We start from the raw sequence: 11765 nt of genomic DNA, 5'->3' as shown, positions 1-11765 counted from the left end.
TTCAGTCTTCCTTTACACAAGGTTCATCGTTTCCTCTTCCCTCACCTGTTCAGATTGACACCAGCTTTTATTTGGAATGTGTACGTGAACCCTGGGGCCAGTCTCCTAACTTTCTGCCTCTCCTCCACTGACTCTTGGAAGTGGCCAGGACTTAATTCTGTCTTTGCTATACCCTTAACTGCTTGTCTAATTGGCCTGTTCCTTGTCTAGTTGATCTGTTCCTAAGAATGAACACCAGTTGTTTACATAATTGCTTTGCTGGTATTAATAGAACAGCTTCAAGTTCACAGGAAAATGAAGAGAACACACACAGATGCTGTACCCCCACGGCATTCTGCGCCACTGTAGACACCTGCCATCTGCTTTTGTTCTAACCTTTTCCTACCAGCTACCCTTTGACCAGCACTCTGTCCTCCAGCAAATCCATGCTACTGGTTTTATGTAGCATTTACTTTCTTCCATGGCAAAGCTAACTATCTTCTGGCAGCAGCAGGTATTCTCCTGGGGAGAAGGTCTGTTTCCTACAGAGATGGCTCTATGCTGCTACACCTTTGAGCATGTTCATGGCCCAGCTAGAGACAGGTTATGTCTTATTTTCAGTATCTGGTTCAGTCGGTTCTTCTGGCAGGATATTTAGGTTGCTGAAGGTGACAGGAACAGTTAAGCTACTTGCTGATTAATTAAAAGTGAACTGCTTTCAACAAAAGTAGCTGGAATAGCAAATACCAACAGAGGGCCCCATGCTGGAGATGCCAATGGCAGGCCATAAAAGATCTGCGCTGGCTCTGGCCTTCCATCTGTCAGGCAGCTGTGCAGGGTCTGAAAGCCACTACCAGATGTGGGCCGGGGGGCTTTTGCTTTTGAAGTAGTCCTTTTGTCTCACTAAACAACAAGTACACCACTCTGCAGGCCAAAGTACTTTTATCTATAAGGTACCAACTGCCTCTCTCCTATCTGACAGGCCTACTTTCTGGAGGAGGCTTTTAATATGAGCTTCCAAGGATGCTTGTGTAGAGGACGATTAGAAAGAATATAAATACACAATTTTTGTAAATGGATTAGAGAGATGTGTGTATGTAATCAGATGGATGGAAACACAAGCAGACAGGAGACGGAAAAGGTTATATCTATGGAACAGATCAGGGTAAATACTACGATACACGCAGGCCTGGACATGGAGTAGATGTGGATGCTACAGTCAGCTAACTGTGGTGAAATCAGGAACATGGACAGAGAAGTGGACCAGAATTACAGCACCTTCAGCTTGTGTTCGTGCGAATCATCCCTAAGGCTCAGTGACGACTCAGATGAGGCACCACAAATCGTGAGACAGTAGTGCAAGGTGAAGAAAAGTGCCTTGCGAAGAGAAATGGAAAGACCCTTTTACGTGATCTGATCACACACACAGAGGTCAAGAGGGAAAAGGTTTCTAAATGCAGAGAACAGAACAAGTCCCCTTTTGTTAGATAAATGACTGGAAAATATGGGTCAGAGTAGCAAAGAATTAAATAAAAAGTCAAATTTAGGATCTTAAAACAACCAACTTCTTTAATTAGAAAGTAACAAACATGCAAATGGCAAGTGTAGAAATTTATTTGAACCAACGTTTTCACAACAATGAAAATGACTTTTCAACACTGATCCAAGCTCCCAATCTGAGGGTTAGGGAAGTATTGCACTTTGCATTTTCTAGCACTCCATACACGGCAAAAGTTTCAAAAACATTTTGCTTGTTTTGTTTTACACTCTCCCAACTCATGCACACACTCATTCCAAACCAATGTTTGGTTATCCCAAAAAATGGGGAAGAACTCCAAAAAACCATAGCCTTAAATTGCACTAAAGTTCTGTAAAGAAAAAAAAAATATAATAAATGTCGTATACAAATTTCAGAACATCCAAGTGCTTGCACAGAGTCCTTTATTCTTCACCCTCGTTTTCATTCTCCTGACCCGAACCTTCGGATCTGTCACCCTCCAAACGGTCTGGAAAACACAGACATGAGAATCACTTAAGCTCAAAATCTTTTTAGTATCTGTTATAAATAACCACCAGAGTCTTTGTTTAAAACCATGAAAATGTTTACCATTTAAAAAATATGTAAAAATATACTCACTAGTATATACAGATGAAAGGTGGTTTTTGTTTGTTTGTTTGTTTTGAGACAGGGTCTTATGTCTCACCATGCAGCCTTGGCTCTCTTGGAATTTGCTGTATAGACCAGCTTGGCCTCTAATCAAGAGATCCACCTGCCTGCCGTGCCTCTCTAGGGCTAGAACTAAAGGCACACACCATTAAAACCTGTCTACATAAAAGTTTTTAAGTTGTGTGTCTGTCTGCGTGTGTGCACGCACACACTCATGGCTATGTGTGCATGAGTGCAGATGCCTATGGAGGCCAGAGGCATTGGATACCACTGGAGCTGTACAGTCAGCTGTGAGCTGCCTGATGTGAGCCCTCTGGTTGTGCAGTATGTGCTCTTAACTGATCCATCTCTCCAGCCCCAATATAAGTTTTTAATTTTGTATTAAGAGGTAAATGAAGAGTGAGGGTATAAATCATATATCATATATATATACAATATCATGTAATTCTAAAACATACAAGATCTTGATATATTACATTTTCTTGCAGTGGTTTTCCAACACGGTTCCTTGGAGGCTAAGTTTTAATAATGGAGTCAGGTGCTGTCAAGGGAACCTGGAAAGGAGGGTGTGGGAGAGAAAAGAGTGGAGACCACACAGGTGTGTCCACCCTCTGGCACTGTGATAGGATATCATCCACAAAGTTCATGCTCCAGCAGAGCAATCAAGTTGCAGAAACAAAACAAAATCTCCTTGCAAAAAAAACAAAAAAACAAAAACAAAACAACTCATACACTGTTTTCAGTAAGTTTATGACTTTCCATTGGGCTGCATTCACAGCTGTCCTGGGACACGTAGCCTGTGGGAGGTCTGTGTAATTCTGTTTATAAGATTTCTTAAAATTCAGCATCTTCTATGTTCTAGAAATTGTGCTATCCCTAGATTACAATGATGACTAAAATAAATGCAGTTTCTTCCCTCAAGGTAGAGCATTATCTGGGCCCAATATTCAAGTGCACATACGCACACACACACACACACAGTTATAAACTTGGTGAGCCATTTCAGCATGCTCTCTTGGCCTTATGTCATCTGCACTTGCTATTCCTTTGCTTATGATATTTTGCACAATTCATTAGTAATCACGAGTCTGCGCAGTACAATTATAATCCTTTTTGTGAAACTGTTCCAACTTCTTCATGAAAGTCCTTTGTGAGCCTCTCCGTGATGACCCCAGTTATACTACTTGAGAACCTGTTTTCCCAGACTAGACCTTTTTAAGCTTCGGGGTAGCAAGAGTTCTGTTTACTTTCTATCCTCAGGGCTTATGATAGGATGTTCAATGAAGGTATTTAATATCCTTGTTTTGTTTCTGCCATGCTGGGGATTGAACCTAGAGCTTCACAAACAGCACCATACCAAAGAGCTCTACCATAGAGAAATGAATGTAAATTTTATGAAGATAAGCTGTATCACATCATGGTGTAAGAAGAAGGCAATGGCAGAAGAAGAAAGCATCCTTACCACAGTAAGAATGGTGTTTAGGACATTCATGACAGACACAATTCTCCAAGTAATGAGGAAAATGTTAAGGTCAGATTAAGTAAATAGCCCACAATAGAAGGACGCCAAACACCAGATGGAAGGGGACAGTATTACAAAAACTGAGGAGAAACGATGTTTGGTGTGTCTATCATCGAGGACTTGCATGTCAGAGTACTGACATGAATACATGGCTGTCCATGAAATCCTAAGTCACGAGGAAGGTAGTTTCGGATTCAGGCTTTAACATTCATCAGGTGGATGGCCTGGGCAGGTTAGGGTTAATGTCTGAGGGACAGGAGAGGTGGCTGAGGTTAAGAGCACTGGCTGCTTTTGCAGAAGATGCAGGTTTAGTTGCTGGCACCACATAGTCAGTGGTTCACAACCACCTGCAACTCCAGTTCTAGACTCTCCAGCACCTCCTTATGAGCTCCCCAGGCACCAGGCATGCATATAGAGAACATGTACATGCAGGCAAAATACCCATACTATAAGGTAAAATAAATCTAAAGTAAAATCTTTTAATTAAAAACAAAGGAGGGTTAGTATCTGCTGGCTTTGGTGATGTATGCCTTTAATATCAGTACTCAGGCGGCAAAGGTACTTTTGTGAATTTGGGGCCAGCCTGGTCTATATAGCAAACTGCAGGGCAATTAGGCCTAAACAGAGAGACTGTCTCAAAAAAAAGTTAATATTTGATATATAGAATAGGTATTCTACAAATGATGCATAATACCTAACATGAATGCATTTATGAAATCAGTGAGATGTGATAAACATTCCTGCCTGATAAAAATGTTGTCATAGTACACACTTGATAATAATTCTACTGTTATGAGTACAGATTATGCAATTTACTCTTGAATATCGGTTGTAATATATGTAGCTTTTGGATTTGTGTCATTAAACCACAGTTTATCATCTAAAGTATTGATGGGTTACTGAGATGGCTCTGTAGTTAAGAGCTGATCTGGACTCAGTTCCCAGCACCCACACAGCAGCTCTCAGGTCAAGACCACAGTCTGTAACTGCACACACATGGTACATAAATGTACATGCAGGTAAAACCCATACACACAGAATAAAGTTAAATAAATCTTTAAAAAGTTATTGAAAAATACAGTAATATATTTTTCTCTCTTACCATGTTATATTTGCTTTTATTTGGGGCATTACTGATTTTGAGTAAATCTATATTAAAGCATATTTAGCATAACTTTGTATTTTTGTTTTTTTGTTAGCTGAGGCAGGATCTCATATCTTTCAGGCTAGCCTTGAACTTACTGTGTAGCCTCAGGTGACTTTGGACAACTGTTCCTCCTCCCTCTATTTGTGTTTAGATCACCATCCAGCAGTACAGTGTGTCTGGAGGTTTATGGTACAATTTTGTATTATGAGAAGATCAGCTAATAAAGAGCTCTCAAGCGACTCTGTTTTCATTTTACCATTTTCCAATAAACTTAGTTTATAAGGAAATAATTCATTGGGCTAAGGCAAGGGTTCACAGAAAAAAATCCTGGTTCTGAAGTTGTTGCTTTCATTTTTGGATCTTAAGAAAGTCACGGAAACTTCTGTAAAGTAGGGCTGACTGTTTTCAGTGCAATAATGACGTTAGTGATAGAGTAGAAGCTCTTACCGGCTCGGATATGATTCAGCGACGCCAACATTCTCAACATGAAAGAGGCTGGGACGGTAATGGTGTTTCTAGTCTCTTCCAGCATGAGTTCATTCCGAGTTATAACCTACAGCAGGTGAGACAACTATGTCAGAGTTCACACAGTAACAGCATCCTTGCCTTCAAGATTATGAAACAGTTTTCAAAATCACCAAGTCTTAGGAGGAATATTTCATTCTTTTTATGTATAATGTCTACATTTCCGCCTTAAAGCTATTCAATGTCAAACAATTACTTTAACTTGAGCTTAAAGGAAGATCAGAGATTAGCATGACTTTAAAGATTTATATTTATTGTAAAAAATTATGGGTTTCATGACAATTTTAGTTAATTCAAGCATTGTCTTGTACTTTGGCCATATTTAGTCCTTTCTGCACTCTCCTGGCCCCTGTCCCAAGCAAAGCAGCAAACTACAAAACCCAAACTACAGAACCAGTAGCTCTCCTATTTCCCTATAACACATGTGCTGAGAAAGAAATGAGAACAGCCCCGTTCCAACAGCATCAAAATCCACAAACACACCAGATACCCATGAACAAACCTACTCAGGAAGATGAAGACTTTCACAGTATGTAAAACAACTTAAACTGGAGAGAGCCTGTTAGTCAAATGTGCTGGGAAAACTGAAAATCCCCAAGAAGAATGAGATTACAACCACATCTCTAATTCTGTCCAAAAGTCAATTCAAAATGGATCATTAATGTAGGATTTGAAACTTTTAGTGTTAGGGGAGAACACTTCAAGATATAAACACAGAAAGGGACTTAATAAAAAGGACTCTAATAGCTTAAGAAATTATTCCAAGACTGGACACATGGGATTTCATCAAATTAAAAGGCTTCTTCCCATTAACACAGTGGAAAGACAAGCCTACAGAATGGGAGTGAGATCTATGTAAACTGTGCATCTGACAGAGAGCAGAAAATTCAATATTAAAAACCAGTCATCCAACCAGTGGAGAAAATACTTGGACAGGAAGTACTCAAATGAAATACAAGTGACCAATAAACAGAAAGAAAATGTTCAACACCCTAAGCCAGCAGGGCAATGCACTACAGCAGGAAGATCTCTGCAAGTTTGAGGTCAGCCTGGTTCACCATTCTGAGGCCAGTTGAGGCTGTAAAGTGAGATTCCCCAATCAAAACAATAAAAAAATTAGGCCAGGCGGTGGTGGCGCACACCTTTAATCCCAGCATTCTGGAGGTAGAGGCAGGCGGATCTCTGTGAGTTCGAGGCCAGCCTGGTCTACAAGAGCTAGTTCTAGGGCAGGCTCCAGAGCTTCATAGAGAAACCCTGGCTCTAAAAACAAAACAAAACAACAACAACAAAAAAAACTCTACACTGAGACATCATCTCACCACAGGAAAACAAATGACAATGAATGCTGGAGAGGAATTGTGAGAAAAGAGTCAGGGTGTACTGCTGAAGGCAGTATAAACTGGTACAGCTCCTATCAGAATCAGTGTAATGCTTCCTCCAACAGACTACAATAGGACTACTATATGATTTACCATATCAGCCCTGTGTTTATACGCTAAGGAGTCTAAGATACTCGTGCACACATGTGTACCACTGCAGCACTCATAAATCCAAACCAGAACCAGCCTAGACATCCACGGATAAAGAAAATGTATCTAGGGTTAAGTCATCAGAAAGAAGGGTTAGATTATGTCCTCTGCAGAAAAATGGGTAGAAAAGAGATTACCGTGCTCAGTGGAATAGACAAGACTCAGAAAGATGAATACAGTATGTTTCTCTCTGCTATGAAGAGTAACATGGCATGAAAACAGAAGTGAAGCGGGAGCAGGGAGGAAGGGGTCTAAAGGGAAAAGAGCGGCAGAGGCAAGAAAGGGGAACAGGACATCACCCCTCTCTCACTAAGACCCATCATTTTTTTTTTATTTTGTATGCTAGTTAAAAACTGTTAATGAAAATGAGTAAAACCAAGGAACTAAGGGAATCTTAAAATGTAATGAATTATCTGATCACTTGTTGCTCTACCTTTTGACACTGGTGGGGGTGAGGGTGGGGTTGAGAGGGACAGTCATAATTCCCTCTGTGAAAAACCCAAAATTATAAAAAAGTGAAATGTCTACAATTATGAATTATGGAGGGTCGCATATAGTAAGAGTATCCCTTCTCCACTCCCCAGTTCATTAGGACAGTCTTGACGTGCGATTGTTTGATAGAAAGAACTCTTCAGCTTCCTGGGTGGTAGAAGGTGAATTACAGACTACATAATCAATTTGTTTGCAAACAAAACACTCTTAAAAGAAAAACTTTTTCTTCTTCTTTTCTCGAGACAGGGTTTCTCTGTGTATCAGCCCTAGCTGTCCTGGAACTCACTCTATAGACCAGGCTGGCCTTGAACCCACAGAGATCCACCTGCCTCTCCCTCAGAAGATCAAAGGTGTGCGCCACTGCCCAGCAGTATACACCCTTTTAATGCTTTCTGTTATACATAATAGGTATGACAATCAAACTTATTTTTCTTTAAAATATATTCCTAATCTATTATTAAAGTTAATATTATAATTAGTAAGATAACAATCTAGTTTTTACATTTACTATATAGATATGTTTTTATTTCATATTTCTTTCTTTTTTTTTTTTTTTTTGGTTTTTCGAGACAGGGTTTCTCTGTAACTTTGGATCCTATCCTGGAATTAGCTCTTAAAGACCAGGCTGGCCTCGAATTCACAGAGATCCACCTGCCTCTGCCTCCCAAGTGCTGGGATTAAAGGCATGTGCCACCGCCGCCTGGCTCATTTTTCTTTTCTTTTTTTTTTAAATATTTATTTATTTATTTATTGTATATACAATATTCTGTGTGTATGCCTGAAGGCCAGAAGAGGGCGCCAGACCTCTTTACAGATGGTTGTAAGCCACCATGTGGTTGCTGGGAATTGAACTCAGGACCTTTGGAAGAGCGGGCAATGCTCTTAACCACTGAGCCATCTCTCCAGCCCCTCATTTTTCTTTTTCAAAAGATTTGACCTCCTTTCTCTTTAAAGATTTGGCCTCTTCTGGCTCCCCTTCTTTTCCTAATACATGGTCTCATTTTATAGCTGTGGCTGGCCTAGAACTTGCTATAAAGACCACCAGACTGACCTTGAACTTTGACATCCATCTGCCTACGCATCATGAATGCTGAGATTAAAATTTTAGCTTCCTTAACTGAATGACTTTGTTTTATGTTAGCAACTAATAACAAACTAGTTTTCTCTTAAGATAGCATTATAGAAAAAAATTAAGATAGAAATATAGTAAAAGTCTTACTTCATCAGCAAGTTTTCGATTAAAAATCCTTGACTCTTCTAGTGGCGACCAGATCTTTATATCATAGTCTATACCAGATGAGGCTAGAACTAGAAAGAAAATTTATACCTTTATCATAAATTCAAGATATAAATATTAAGCATAGCTGCAAAATTAACAAAATTTGGCTTGAATGAAAACTAGTATACATATTTTTGAAGTATTTTGTTTGTTTATTTGTCTTTTGAGACAGGGTCTCTCTACATAGCCCTGGCTGTCCTGGCACTCACTATGTAGACCATGTTTGCCTGGAAATCACAGAGATCTACCTGACTCTGCCTCCTGAGTGCTGGAAATAAAGATGTGTGCCACCACACCTGGCCAAAGATTTGTTTTAAATCATGTGTGTGGGTGGGTGGGTGGGTGGGTGGGTGTGTGCCCACGCATATGGGTACACAAGAGTGCAGGTGCATGCAAAGGCCAGAAGAGGGCATCAGCTTCCCTGTGAGCTACTTGATGTGGGAACTGGGAAGCAAACTTGGGTGCTCTTCAAGGGTAGTAATGTTTTTAACTGCTGAGCCATCTCTTCAGTCTTTTACCACATAATCAACTGTTAATTGTCATTTGGAACATTTCCTAAAAGTAACTAACTGTAGAACGAAATTTTAAGACCTTGAAGTCACTCAAATTTGTCATATTCATTGTTTTCTTATGAAATATATGGCCACTTCAAAAAGAAGGCAGGAGCAAGCCAATTCTATTTTATGCTAATAAATTAATTCAGACATGTGAAGTCTTAAAAAGAGTTGGAGGCTTGTTTTGAATAAATGATGAGAAATTCAGTCATGCCAGACTCTATAAATCTTAAATATTAGAAGAATAAGCCTTTTAACCTGTTTCTTTAGAGTATCTGTCAAAAGCACATTCTTTTCTTTCTTTTTGAGGGTGGGAACCTTTAAAAATATTTGTCCTTTGAGAATTTCACACATGCACATAAAATGTTCTAATCAACCCCCCTTCCCTTCTCTCGCTCTTCCTAGACTGTCACCCATGTATCCTTCCTAACTCTATATACTCATTTTTAAAACCACAAATCCAGTCAGTGCTGCCAGATTGCGCATGAGTTTGGGCTATCCTCCAGCATGGCAACTTACCAGGAGCCACATCCCTGAGGGAAAATGGCTCTTCCTCTACCTGCAGCATTAATTGCCTGTATCTCCTCAGCTAGGAATAGGGCTCTCTGAGCTGCTCTCCCATACATGTAGAGCTATAACTCTCTCTAGTAGTGCTTAGTAGGGCAATTCAGACTTTTGTAATATTGACTCCACTGATGAACGGCACCAGCAGTCTCTACACTTGCTCTATGAAAGCTGTCTTACTTGGGTCAAATGGGTGAGGCTGCAGACAGTTGACCACATGATTATCCGCTTCCAGAAGCATCAAGTGCTCAGCAGTGTGCCGATCCCAGATGAAGATATGGCCACAATCAGAACCACTCATTACGAAGTTAGCACCCCAGAAATTGGCTTCTTTTATCTGAGGGATTTTAAGAAGCACGAGGACAGCTAAGTCAAAGTTATCAAAGAAAGACAGATTCCATTTCTATGTTGTAAATGAATTGATTTTAAAATTAAAAAGTGAAATACTGAAGTTTTTTTCTCCCTAAGAATCTTAAAATCATGATAGCACTTCACTGGTGAATAACATAGTGGCCACACATGGGAGGCCTCCTCTAAGAGCAGGTTTTGCTATGAGACACTATTTGACACACAACAGGTACCTCATACATGCTAAATAAGTAAACGAAATTTCTGGACTTAAAACAGTATTATGCAAAATATATATGTGTGTGTGTGTGTGTGTGTGTGTGTGTGTGTGTGTGTGTGTGTGTGAGCTTTCTAAAAACCATCTCATTTTAGCTCTATAAAACAATGAAAACACTTCATAGGAAACAGGAATTCTTTTCATGAACTGTTAGCCCACATAATTAAGAAGATAAACATATCCTTAGTCAAGCAAGCAGACAAAGGAATATGGTATACTAAAAGGCTACCCTATTTTAATAAACATACAAGAAAGGACTGTAAAATATCTTTACACTTCAGACATGTCTTTATCATTTCCCCTGCAGCTGCCGCAGGACAGCAGGGAAGGAGAGACCCTGCCATCATATGGAGCTGCTGCTGTGTACTTGCCCACCTTGGGTTTTCATTTCTTTCTGTACTAAGCCATGAACTCGGGGTCATGTGTACACTAGGCAAGCACTCAACCATTAAGGTATGGCCTCAGCTACCTTTTAATTACTTTCATCTAAAATTCTAATTAGCAAAATGCATAAAATATAAATTGGTTATTTATATTAATAATGAGTATCTGATTAAGAATGATGAAATTGTTACTACTGATGACATATACAGAGAAAGCTAATTATTTCCTCAATTCAGTTCATTTTTACCTAGAATCTCAAGAAGGTAAAAACATGATCTGCAAGTACTTTGCGGTAACACTACAGGCATACAGAACACTTTCTAGCTATGAATGGTTTAGAGTAATAGCTATATTGTTTCCTTGCACTGGGCATGCAAATTTGTGGGTTTTAAACCCTACAACTGATTGCAGATCTCCTGGTCTATCCCGTCGATTTCAAAGATGAAGAATTAAAGCAAGGAGTGATCAAAGCCAATTTTTAGCTGTTGCTTTAAAAGGTGTTGTTACTTTAAAAGGTGTTGTAATTAATGTATCTGTATTTTATACTCAACCTGGATACTGTATATAGATTTATTTTCTCATTCCAAAATAACAAAATGTGGTAAAATTAACTTTAAAAAATTTAATAGTAGCCGGGCGGTGGTGGCGCACGCCTTTAATCCCAGCACTCGGGAGGCAGAGGCAGGCGGATCTCTGAGTTTGAGACCAGCCTCGAACTACAAGAGCTAGTTCCAGGACAGGCTCCAAAACCACAGAGAAACCCTGTCTCGAAAAACCAAAAAAAAAAAAAAATAGTAAATTTCTGAGGATAGCAAGCATAAACAATAAATAAATAAATTTTTATAAAAAGCAATATCTACTTGTTCTAAGCTAAAATAATTTTTTTTCTAACGCAAATATATTTCTTTAGTAAGGTAGAGTTTTTTTGCAATATATTACAAGACTAAAAGAACCACATTTGAACAAAGGAGTAACAAAATCACCACGGGGGGGGGGGG

General features: G+C 39.4%; 1 protein-coding gene across 5 annotated transcripts in view; it reads right to left on the bottom strand.

Annotated features, from left to right (window-relative positions):
• Dcaf6 (DDB1 and CUL4 associated factor 6) overlaps window positions 1–11765 on the bottom strand; it is a 118007-nt gene that overhangs the window by 908 nt on the left and 105334 nt on the right. For 4 of the 5 annotated variants that reach the window (XM_013354808.2, XM_013354809.2, XM_013354807.2 and 1 more), the window contains 4 exons: window positions 9939–10095; window positions 8581–8669; window positions 5263–5368; window positions 1522–1985 (listed from right to left, as the gene is read on the bottom strand). In XM_013354808.2, the coding sequence (XP_013210262.1) occupies window positions 1921–1985; window positions 5263–5368; window positions 8581–8669; window positions 9939–10095 (417 nt within the window). In that variant the 3' untranslated portion in view covers window positions 1522–1920. Of the gene's footprint in view, window positions 1–1521; window positions 1986–5262; window positions 5369–8580; window positions 8670–9938; window positions 10096–11765 lie in introns of those variants that run through there. The other variant, XM_026777519.1, reaches the window with a different exon arrangement.

This window comes from Microtus ochrogaster, unplaced genomic scaffold, assembly GCF_000317375.1.
Source record: "Microtus ochrogaster isolate Prairie Vole_2 unplaced genomic scaffold, MicOch1.0 UNK70, whole genome shotgun sequence".
In the NCBI taxonomy this organism is placed as follows: domain Eukaryota; kingdom Metazoa; phylum Chordata; class Mammalia; order Rodentia; family Cricetidae; genus Microtus; species Microtus ochrogaster.
This window is presented reverse-complemented; position numbering and strand designations above follow the sequence as displayed.